The following is a 13077-nucleotide window of genomic DNA, read 5'->3' on the forward strand; positions in this document are numbered from 1 at the left end:
AACCACTTGACCTCCCCATTTAGTGACGGCAGTTCCGGCAGTCCTGGCAGTCCCAGTTGCAGATGTTAAGCGAATCACCAGCGGTCATTAAGCAAGACATCACATGACCACAATTTGCGGCCTCCTACTGGTTTCCCCATTGACTGCTTGTTGGAAGCTAGCTGGGAAGGTTGCAGATGGTGATCAAGTGATCGTGGGATGCTGTGACTGTCATAAATGCATGATGGTTGCCAAATGCCTGAATCACGATCCTATGACTTTGGGGATGCTGTAACAGTCATAGGTCTGAGGACTGGTTGCAAGCCACTTTTTGCAGCACTGTCATAACTTTGAACAGTCAGCAAACAAATGATCATTAAGCGAGGACTACCTGTAGTACATTTTGCCTCCTATTTTTAGAGTAGAGTTTTTCCATAAAGTTAAATATTTCCTTAATGGAAATACAGAAAAAAAAAAACCCTTTCCAACAGAGCTCACAAAGACTAGAAGTGTAAAGTGATTTGATTTGGTTTGATTTGATTTGATTTAGGTGCTATGAAACATGAGAATGGCTCTGCAGCTCACAATATGACAAAGAGAATAAAATACGATGCAGTTAAAAAAACAGAGCCCCCCCCCAAACCAAATAGGATAAGAACAAGATAGCAAATCTGGCCAATCACACAAGGAACACATATAAACAAAACTCACAAGGCACTCCAGCCCTTGACATAAGAGCTTATTTAACTGGAAATGTTGGAGACTGAGATTGTAATTTCTATAGCCAAAATCTGAAGTACGACCCATTTTAAAGGATTGCCTTCAATGTTTCTTAAACTGTTGCTTGGAAGAATACATTACTTTATTGTTTATTTCAGTTGTAGACCAGCATAAAACTAGTAACATAACAATCACTCTAAAATAGAAGTAAAAATAAAATATCATATTGATAGAATAAAATAAAAATAAAAAATTATTAATGTAAAATTACAAAGTACAGGCATTAAAACCCAGGATAGACCTATAAAATTACTCTCAATAGTCTGAATGCTATTTGAAAGAATATTATGTTGGGATTTAGCCTGGGTCTTACTCATTCCTGGACTTGGAAAGCAATTGATACCACCCTCCCCACAATATTTTCTCGAATACTTCCATGATTTTTTTAAAAAATCCTTATTTTATCTTCAATCCTCTGAAAGCTGAGATCATGCTATTACAGAGAAGGAATATACCATATGAAATTTTTATATGGTCTAAGCTTCATAGTTAGCTGGCATGCAGGAATGAGCAGCCTGCTTTATGCTCTTCTGCTGCTGTGTTAATATTGGAATTAATTGTAAACTCACCATTTCCAACCCACCTATGTTTTTATAGAGTCCTGATGAATTGGAGTGACAAAGAAGCCCCAGTACATACCTACTTAGCACTAAATTATATTGACTAGACCATTGCTTCCCAAATCTGGGTAAATTACCCCAAATTGGATAAAAGTGTTTTTTCTTTGGGTAATGACACATGAACCCATTAAAGGACTTTCTGATAAGTGGTTTTGGGTGATGAAGGAAAAAGTTTGGGAAGCACTAGTCTAGACCTTAGCTGTTCTCAAAAAGCTACACCTTAATGTGATTTGGTTGCTTTTGCCTTAGTGTGCCGTATGAACCCAGCCACTCACAGGTTATTCAGCAAAACTGCAATTAAAACAGTCATAGCTCAGAATGATGCCTGAATCCTCTCTATTTCGCTAGTTACTATCAGTCCCCCTTTTTTGTTTTTGCTCTGTGCATTTCTTGTAACATTTTCTGGAGCTTAGAAACAGCAAAAGGTGAAATAGAACAACCAACAATTCAACATATGCATGCTGAAAGGGTAGGAGAACGTTAAATGGGCTGCATTTCACATCCTTTTTTTGTTTAAAGTCCTCACAGAGGTATGCCAATCTTCTTGGCGGCTGTGGTTGCTAAGGGAAGTAGGAAAAACATGGCAGTATTAGGCTATCAGCACCCTCGTCATGGGAGTTCATAAGACAGAGATTAGCTCATACACTCAACTCTCTTAATTAGCACTACATATCTTCTCTTACTGGCAAGGTCCTATTCTTTTATGTCACACGAATGCTATAATTTTGTTCCGGAAAATACAGGTATGCGGTTCAAAACCATGTGAATAAAACAAAATACTGCTTCTTTTTGAAACCAGATTGCTTAAATCTATGAACTTGTATGCTTTTATTCATTTGCTTAACATTTTCCTTAAAATGTTAAGTCTTTTGTAGTGAACTTGGCATGACATTAAACAAAGAGGATTTAAAACATTACTTTATTATCATGCTAAGTCTAAGATATACAATAGCTTTGTACAAGATAACATTTCTGTAAGAGATGCATGACTATAGAAATCTGTTATATTGATTGTTCTTCTCCACTTAAATCCTTAAATGCTCTGAAGGATTCTCTTTAGTTTATAGATGATGCTGGGATAATTTAGTTCGGAAAATGTGCGTGAGAATGCCATGTAATCAGGGTTAACAGTGTGAGGCTGAAGCAACCTAGCAGGGCAACTAGAAGTCCCATGAATCTACAGAATGTCTATAGCATTTGTTTCTAGTATCAGGAACGTTACTCTCCTTTGAAGAGGGTCCAGGAAAGGGCAGAAGATCTCTACTAGTCCTGTCTAGCTGTTGATTTGTCCGTATCTTCATTTATTAGAGGACTCAGTCTGGGACCCTTATATGCATGTACATCTGGGTGAAATGGGATGCTGGTTGCACAGATTTTTAGCTCACTTTCAAGGCTTCATATGCAGCCTTTTCTCTGCATATGTTTGCCTAATGCTTGGCTTTTCAAGGAACTGCATGAAGGGCTGAACTTCAAAGTGGGATGGGATAAGTTTTGGCTGGGATTGGGATTTTTTAAATTTTATTTAACTGGGATTGTGTCTATTTTAGAGAATACTTAATTTCTTAATGTGTTTCTCATTTCAAAATTACAGAAAACTATTGGCAGTTTTCAGCAGTCATGGTCAGGGGAGACTCCAAGGATAGCAAAAAGTATGATTTAAGGTTCATGTATCCTCATGGCTACAGATTGCCCATTCTTTACATTTATACCACCATGTGAAATAGCCCCAAATCACCCAACAAACTTCCAGGGCTTAAGTCAGTGTTGACTCATGGTGTCTGCCTGGATTAGTCCCTGCAGTTTTCTTGGCAAGTTTTTTCGGAAGTGTTTTGCCATTGCCTACTTCCTAGGGCTGAGAGAAAGGGACTGGATCAAGGTCACCCAGCTGGCTTTGTGCCTAAGGTGGGACTAGAACTCATAGTCTCATGGTTTCTAGCATGATGCCTTTAATCACTACACCAACATTCTATTTTTCTATCACATTAAAAAATATAGTTCTGCAGTAACTTTTGGAGAAGTCTGAAAGATACATCCAAGGTGTTCTTGGTTGCTTATGGCCCTTGAGACCCAACTTTGTACTCTCAACCATGGAAAAGCAATGATTACTTACATAAATAGGTAAATGCAAAAAGACATGTATGCAATTATTGTGTGTTATAACCTGATTTAATTAGACTGATGCCTAATCATTTTGTTTGTTCTTTTTTAGAGTACAAATTGAATTCTACATGAATGAAAATACCTTTAAAGAGAGGTTAAAACTATTTTTCATCAAAAACCAAAGATCAAGTAAGTGCTTTGTTCTTATTAGGCATGTGTGTAACCACAAATTCCTCACAATAATTAGTGCCTGATCACTGCTCATAGTGGGTACATATTACATCTACTGGGACATGTGCACATCTGGGGAATTCAGGGAACTGACAATCAGTGTTTTGCTCTACCTGTTTATATTCAAGGTTTTTTTTTCAGAAAAAGGGAATGGCATACTGCAAATACTATATTTGCAGTATATAATACAGCACACACACACACATACACATACTGCTGATGCCTTACGTATAATTAATAATATAATACTCTGCTCCACCTCTGAAATAGAAATTTCCTTTCATTTTTCTTTATAAATTTCCTTTCTTTTCTCCTTCTCGGGTTAAAGTACTGCCTTGATGCATAAGTACTGTTACTTCTTGGAGTGCTTAAATATGATTTATTTCTTCACAAAGCTGAATGTTAAGCACAGTTAGCTTTAAACTACATTTAAACTACATTTATTTAAACATTATTTTTATTTACATTTTTATTTGCATGTATTTAAACATTAAACTATATAAAATATATTTAAACATTAAAATACATTTAAATGCATGTATTTAAACATTAAACTATAAACCACACATCATCATCATCATCATTTATTTGTTGGGTTATAGGAGGAATGTCAAGGGGGCTTTTCCATCCGTGTTTGTTCTTTTCAGGTGATTGTGGTTATTTTAAGGGGTGAAACAGGAAGGCTTCTTTTAATGAAAACATTGGAAAAATTGCACTACTAAAAATAAGTGGTTTTGCCACCAAATTTGTGTCGTGATCTGGGGGGTTTCTGAGGGCCAAGGTGGGAGCCCACTTATATTCAACAGAGGTTTAAAAGTTGTAGTAACCACAGCTTTAAACAGTGGGTTGTAGTGAAGTATGATTGATACTAATTTTGTGTAGATATAATGCAGATTATAGATTGGAAAAGGAAGAGGATTTATGGAGAAGAAAAGAGAAGAAAAACTTTTTAAGTGGGGCCTGTGGGCCTTGACTTAGAATGGGTGTGAGATCTAGTAATAGGCTGATGTAGCTTGTCTTTTGGTGCTTAATGTATTGTGTGAACAAGAAATTTTGATTTCTTAATTTAACCATTATCAGAAGAGAAGCCAGAGTATAATTAATTTAACTGTAGTTAAACAACCATAGTCCAGGGGTTCTCAAACTTTACACTACTATGACCTGTGAAAATGATAAATGAATCTGTGCAATCCCCCTCATGAATAAAATAATAATTTCATTGGGACAAAACAAAACAGAAAACCCACTAAATGATACGTAACATTCATTATTCTTTTACAACATAGGCATATTTTTATCAGGACTACCTGCTCAGTCATCCTTACCTTTTCTCTTATCACCCAACAAAAAATGCTTCCATTTTGAGAGGTTAGGAATTTAAAATAATGGTTGAAAATGATCAATGCAGTTTGCACAACATTGTTATGACCTTGTTGGACCTGTCTTCTAAGGAGGAGGAGGGAGAGGAAGTAGAGCCGGGGCGTCTTGTGATGAGAGTTCTGGAGGGGGGTGATTCCTGCAGTGTGGAAGCCAGTGACTCTTCTCTGGCTAAGGCAGACCCACCAAGCCCCCAGGACTCCCTGCCTGGATCCCCTGACAGCCCTTCAGCCACCCAGCCCCTGGCTAAGGCAGACCCACCAAGCCCCCAGGACTCCCTGCCTGGATCCCCTGACAGCCCTTCAGCCACCCAGCCCCAGGCAAGGTGTGCTTTCAAGGTACAACAGCAGAGGGCTGAGCTCCACAGGTTAGGCAGACTGGCCAAAAGGCGGGCTGGCGGGACAGTAGATTGCAGTGAGTAATGTGCCTTAGCTGTGCACCTGGGTGGTGGCTCAGCAGGGCTTATTTATTGGCCTCCCACCCTGAGAGAAAACACTGAGAACCACTTTTCAAGCCTCAGCTTGGTCGGGTTTACCTTGCCATGCCGTGCTTTGAATTCTGGATTCCACCTCATTGTGTCTCTTGCTTTTTACCATGGATTCATTGCTTGTTTGTTGGATTTCTGGTCTCAACCTGTGCCAAGCCTTTACAGTTGCTGTCTTAAGATATTGGTAACAAGGACTCTTTTCTTCTAGAAGTTCTGCCTGAGCTTGCCTATCTCTGGGCTGTGGCAGGTATCCAGCTTGCTACCTTATTGGCTGGCAACCAGCTGTGCTGGCATAGAAGAAAACATGATAGAAGTCACTGGCAGGCATGAAAGCAGACACCAATCACTGCAGTCGGTGGATTGTTAGTCAAATAGATCCGTGGATTTAGCCATTTCTCAAAACCTGTTCCTGATGAGTGACAGGGCCCTCACTTTCCTAGATCAGCTTTTCTTAAAAAAAGTTGTGCCTCCCCTTAAGTTGTTCACAACTCCCTGTGGAGTGATATGTTGCAATTTGGGAACCCCTTACTTAGCATATTGTGAACTGGATTGAGACAGTCTGCACAGCTATTTAGACCAGGTTTTCTAACCATGGTTCTGTAGAACCCTAGGGTTCTGTGAGAGGTCACTAGGGGTTCCCTGGGAAATCACAATTTATTTAAAAAAATATTTCAAATTCGGGCAACTTCACATCAAAGAGGTAAAATTCATTGTTTGTTTTTAGTTTAAGAACACTGTTAATGCATATATACAGGCCTACACATGAAACGAAAATAATAATTTTGTAAGTTCTTGCCTATATTTGAGCCTTAATGTGCAGGGGTTTCCCGAGGCCTAAAAAATATTTCAAGGGTTCCTCCTGGGTCAAAAGGTTGAGAAAGGTTGATTTAGATTATAACTATATTTAATATGAACAAACTCATCTTTTAACTAGGGTTTGTAAATTAAAATGTCTGCCTCATATTGTGGTTAAAACTAATCATGGTATGCATTGATCATAGTGTGTTAATGCAGATGTAACAGATAGAGAAAAGGAAAAAAAATGGGGGAACTATAGGTCTTTTACTCTTCATGACAGAAGAGTTGGCTGTGGTGTTATAAATTACAAAGCCTTTGAAACTTGGAGATTGTATATATGGATATGGATATGGATATATGGAGAATATTTCTCCTTTTAAAACATTCTAGGCAAGATCATTTTACTTCTGTGTTTTATATGTTTTGATCATATTTTCCTTCATTTTTCTTTACCTTTCTTAGTTTATTTCAGTGGCTAAATGAAATCGTCTTCATTTCAGTGGGTCCATTGTTCTATGATTATAGTGTCTGCTTTTCCCCATTTTTTTAAATGTTATGACATAAATTGATGAAAAATCAAGATAGGAATCTTAATCAATCAATTTATCTTTCATGAAACAGAGAAACAGACTGTAAGCTATAATTATCACTTTTTCCTTTTTCATGACAATAACATTAGTGAATAAAATTATAATGGCAACAAATGGAAATTTTAACTAATTAAGGGGAAATGAAGGTTGATTAAACTAAATAACAAATGTCACATTTTTTTTTCTTTTCTGACAAAGCTTGATGGAGAATACTGTATGAATGTACTTGCTGGATAGATGGAAAGTTAAATGGGAAAGTAAGAGAAAGAATACTATTAATCTTATAAACAGTCACTTTTTTCCTTTTTCTCTTTTGATAAATGCATCAAGAAGAAACACTTTTCCACACACAGAGAAAATGATGCTACAGTTGGACCCTTGTCACTTTTTAGTGCAGTTACTTCCAAACTTTGCTTGACGTCCTGCACAAAACATAAAGTGACTTTTTTTTAAAAGCTACAATTAGAAGGATTTATTTTAATCAATAAACATTATTCTCTGTGCAGGATAACCCCATGGGCTGAATTTAATCCTTTAATACTATGTCATATGCTTATGCTTTTCTGTTCAGTAACTTTTAATTGGAATGCCATTATAATTAGGATAGTGTTTATTTACAGTGAAAATAAGTAGCATTCATCAGTCAGTTTTTTCACTTGCAGAGATTATATAGATTAAGCTATATCATTTATTGTTGGTTCATATGCAAACTGATGCTCATGTGAATCATTTCCTTGATTGCAAGGAATTTTACTGAGATGTTTGGTTTGTTTACTTAAATTTGTAGCCTACTCCATTCCCAGGATTTTAACCTGCTAAATTTCTTCTGCTGTGGCCCTTAAAATGTCACATTATACTAAGTGTTAGGATTCATCTGTAATAGAACCCCCTGAAATTCGAATGCATTTTAAGCATTGATATCCTATAACTCAACCAATATGAAAACAGCTAATAATAAAAGTAAAATAATGTATATTGAAAAAGTTAAATATAAAATAAATAAAATGTGAGAGTTAATACTGTTTTAACTTTTTATCCTGTTGATTTCTGTAGGATATGATGTTTTTATGCTACATTTTAATCAAATTTTGATTTTGTATTTTGATCTACTTTCTTTTAAATGTTGGTTTCTCTGAGCAATATCATGTAGGGAAAGAAATATAAATATTTGGTATATAAGTGAGGTTCTTCAGTTGGGTCTTTTAAAAATTTTCACCATCACTTTTCAAATATATGGTCATTCTGACTGTAAAATTTCAAGCGTTGAATAAATTAGACACATGAGAATGAAGGATTGCAGTGCCCTTTCTTCCTGCCCTCAGCTATATTTAGTCAAACTAAAACGAGCTTAGCTATTTTGGAAGGATTTGGGGAGGATCAAGGCAATCAATCTATTCTACAGTGAAACATTTCTCAGAATGGAACTTAAAACTGTGCCAGTCTTGTGGTAGAGGAAGTAGGCAGCTGTCTTTTCTGGCTGCCAAGAAGTGTGGGAATCCAGCGTGGATAGAGATGAATATTCCTACAGAAAGGCAAATGTGAATGAGTGAATCAGACCAATCATCCATCTAACCCAAAGCCAATAATCACAACTAGCATTGGTTAACTGGTATCTCAAATATACATCCCCCCCCCCATCTCAATTATCTGGTATCTTTTAACTGGAATTCCTCAGCATTATATTGTGTTTGCTTAAATGCAAAACGTATAATCTACCACTAAATTATAATCTGTTCCCCTTGAATAATTAATAATTTAATAATCCCCTTAATAATTCGTATATAGTACTTGATAGGGTGATCTGTTGAAATTCATGATCAATTTTGCAACTGAACCTTTATAAACATAATTTCTAGTGGTACTATTTTTATATTTGCACTGAGACATCAGGTGTATTATTTTCTTATTTACTGTATATTCATAAGGTTTCATACAAAATGAATAAAGCAGTTAAAATACAAATGCAAGAAATAACCACAAAATCATAAAAGCCTGCATAATAGACAATAGGATTAAAAATCTGCATGAAGTGGTAGCTTAATCAGGTTGTTATGGTGACTTAATCAGGAAGTAGCTTAATCAACTGAAGCTAGTCCTGTGTAAGAATGGAATCCTTGAAACTACGCTTGCAACTATCACTGTGGGCAGCCTATACAGAAAAATATTTAGTTGGTTATAGTGAAGGCTATTTTCTTCTAATATAGGTGATCCCATCAGTTTTTTTCCTATACAGTGTAAACAGCAGCCAGGGTGAGAACTGAATACATGTACAGTCAATTGCAGTTCTATATATCTTCAAGACATGCAACAGCACAAAGCAAACAAGTCTGTAGATTAACTTGTTTCAGTTGTGGCATCTCCAGTTAAGCAGATCTCTGATGGTGCCTTAATTCTGCCAGATAGGTGAAATTACTACAAACCCTGCCTGAGAAATCTCTGCTAGACAATACTGTGAGGACATAGTAGTGTTAGGAAACAGCTGCTTACTTGTTGATAGCACAGGTACTGAGAACTTAGTCTTGAGATTTCAGTAGAATTGGTTTTGATTCACTGTAGTTCTTCCACTACCTGTTGTGGTCATTTTCCTACTCCATTCATTAACCTGCTCCTCAAAATGCCAAGGAGCTCACTCAACTCCTTAACAGAATAGGACACACGGGAGCAATAAGCAATTATTGCCCAGGTCATTTCTAAGTTACACACAAAGTAAAAACAAATCATTGACAAAAAAGAGCTTATAGTAAGAAATGTCTTAAGAGATCTTTGGAAATCTGTGGACTCCATAAGTCCCTTGGGTAATGTCATCCAAATTCGTTTTCTCATCCTTGCAGAGGGAATAGCTATGTGAGTATAAACTTCAACAGGAAATCACCCAAGTGACTTAAAGGATTTTCATTTATTGATTTGGGGTAGTATTCTGTTTAGTTTCCTTTTTGAATTCATATAATTGTTAACTCTGATATTTTATTAAATAGCAATGTAACTGTGAGTTAATTGGAACCAGATGGGGTTATAATTAGAATAGACCCATCTAAATTATTAGGATTTGAATCATGTCTGACTCAAATCCACTGAGTTTTTTTCCCCATGGGTCTTTCTGAGAGTAGGTGACTGTTGATCAAACTTAATACAGATTGTCTTTTATTTTTATTTCAATAAGGTAAAGTTGTTGCTACCAAAATATATTAGCAGGTTAATTTTCAGCACAGATTTTCTGATGGGGTTATATCTTCTTTTAAAGCAAGAATTATATATATGTAAAAAAAAAGTCTTACATAATCTTCCAAATATAGTATACTACAATTCAATTTTCATGATTGGCTTCAGGCTTTCCCTGAAGCTATTTTGGGATTTTTTCCCCAAAGATATGGAAGCTTTCCTTAATTATACTTGGTAACTAATCCAGAATATCTAGGTAACAATTTACACACTTTTCTTTAAAATACTTTTGAAAAGCTTTTGAAAATACTACTTTTTGGATGCTGTCCTAAGTATCTGTAATAAAAGAGAATCCCATATTGTTCGTCATGCTATTTAACCCTCAGGAATCTTCCATTCATTAAGAATGACTGTTGTTCTTATTGTTGCCTTTTTTATTGTTAGGTTTACGAAGGAAAGCTTTCTGGGACTTAGGAAGGCAGAGAAAAGTAAAAGTAAAAAGTAAAATAAAGGGGCTGCTTGTAAGGTCTTTAAAGTAGGAAGCAAAAATAAGTGAAATTCATGTTTTAGCAGAGAAGCAGATTTCTGTTCCATACATCAGCAGAGAGATGCCAAAACCTTATACAATAATCAATGATTATTGTGTCTTAATAATCATTGATACTATCTGTTTACTACTTAAAGGAAAACTTAATGGGTTCCATGTGCTTTATAGACCTGTGTTAATTTCAGATATATCCCTGGAACAAAATGGTGAATGGCACATCCTGTCCTAAGATGGTCATAATATGATGCAAGAGTTTTATAGGGTGCCCATCATCCCAGAAAGAGAGGAAGAATATTTCTCTGCATATTTGATGAGAAATACTAGAGATTTAAGTTTCTTTCATTTTATATTAAACATATAGTGGAGGAGATATACCTTCTCTGTTATATGTGTAATATAAAATGGAAAAGAAGAGGAATTTGTGTCCAAATAAGCTTCTGGAACTCAGTTATAGCACAGAATGATAAATATTAGCTATGTAAGATTATTTGACTATTGGATTATGGTAAGTAAAAATAAAAAGAGGAAGTTACTCAAATAGTTCACTGTATATGCCTCCAAAGGTCTGAAACATTTGTTTGGTACAGCTTCATTAGTCTGAAGTGTCATTCAGTCTAGTGATGTCTTCATCTTTGAGTCCAGTTCAGTTTCTTTAGCAGCAGTGGACAGGTTCACATGGGATCTACCTGTAAGAATTAGGCAGGATTTACACAGATTAAGAGGCCTTGTAATGGATGACTTGTTAGGCTGTACATCAGAATCAGAAGCTCATTGTGTGATCCTGTACAAGTTACTTCGTAGCCTAATCAACTTCATAGGGTTGATGCAAGGATAAATGAGGAATGGAACACATGCAGTGAAAGCATTCATTAGGTTTGTATGTTTCCCAGTCAAAAAACATATAAAATGGTGGCTAGTTGTGACACTAAAGATTGTGGGCTGCAGTGGAAAAGATTTTCATCTCCACTGGAGGATGTCAGTTATGCCAGCCATCATAGAACTTTTATAAACTTTGGGGTATTGTCTGCCACTTTAATTAAAGTGAAGAGTACTGGCGACTTTCAAATAACAGTCCCCTTCTCTTTTTCCCTTTAATTGGAATTTATTGTTATGATAGATGCAGCCTCATAGTATAAATGCACAGTAACAAAGATATTAAAACACTGATTCTAGAACATGTTGAAAACACTATATAATTGTTCATTGCACATGTTACTAAAACTTCCAATGCCATTAGCATTCATCATTTGCTACTGCCAGATGGTGCTCTGACAGAGTAGGAAGCAATCACTGAATAATGCAAAGAGAATTAAAATTGGTGAATAATGTATCAGAGAATTTCTCACCCTTGTTAGTGGCAGTGACCAGTCAAAGGCAGGATCTGATATACCCCAATGGGACTTTTGCTTGTTTTGGGTGGAATTTCTTGCTGCAACAAATACTGGTATTTGCTCTGCTTTGATGATGACTTCTGGCTTCTTTTCAATCTTTGTCCCTTATAAGGTAAAGGAGCTTCTTTGATAATCTAAATGACAAAAGAGAGCCACCTGTTCAGTTTTTAAGTTTGATACTACCTTGGTTATACTTGTTCCTTTTGCATGGAAAGAATTGATGATTGATTGATTGTATTAATTGCATCTTTAAATTCATTTCAGCCAGTCTCCTCATTAGTTTGGCCAAAAAGAAGTACATACTTTCTTTTGCATTTTTCTTCTTTTTCCCCTCTTGTTCTCTCTATATATTACTGTGCACATTTTAGCCATTTTCATAATACATTTTGGCATGTAATATCTTCCATGACATATAAAATATTATACCTGTAATCACAGGCCTGTTTATAATAGTTAACAGTGTTAGCTATCAAAATACACTGTTCTGCTCACTTTAAATGCAACCTGGAAACTGAAAACTGAACTGTGCCTAAGTTGGTGTGCAACAGAAATGTTTACATTGCTTCATAATAATGCTGGTTAACCTGTATGCATGACTACTTTTTTGTGTTGCATAGATTATGAAATGTATGTTAGTCAACAGTATTGTGCTTTAAATAACTTACAGTATATTGTTCCCACATGCTCCATAGATAATAAATCATGCACCAAGCACCAGTAAATAGTTATCTTTCCTGGATTCTCCTCCATAGGGAAGTTCTTTGGCTTTGTGATAGAGAATAAGACAACTTAGCTTGAGCAAATTTATGTGGGTACCTTCATTTCCATTTCTCCATCCAAGGAAAAAGCCAATGGTGACTGCTGTGGCAGGTACTGGCTTCAAAGTGGTGGGTGCAACCAAATGATCCAAGCCCCATTCCTTTTAACAAGCACACAGTGCCTGTAATATACATTAAACAGGGGTATGGCTTTGATTGCCTAGTCATACTTGCCATTTTGAAGCCCATAAACCATCACT

At 36.1% G+C, this 13077-nt stretch overlaps 1 protein-coding gene across 1 annotated transcript in view; it reads left to right on the plus strand.

Moving 5' to 3' along the window:
* The window catches only part of KCNT2 (potassium sodium-activated channel subfamily T member 2), a 240259-nt gene that overhangs the window by 84686 nt on the left and 142496 nt on the right, over positions 1–13077 (plus strand). The window contains exon 2 of the mRNA XM_063298399.1: positions 3589–3668. Within this exon, the coding sequence (XP_063154469.1) occupies positions 3589–3668 (80 nt within the window). The remainder of the gene's footprint in view (positions 1–3588; positions 3669–13077) is intronic.

The sequence above is a fragment of the Candoia aspera genome, chromosome 3, assembly GCF_035149785.1.
Source record: "Candoia aspera isolate rCanAsp1 chromosome 3, rCanAsp1.hap2, whole genome shotgun sequence".
Classification (NCBI taxonomy): Eukaryota; Metazoa; Chordata; class Lepidosauria; order Squamata; family Boidae; genus Candoia; species Candoia aspera.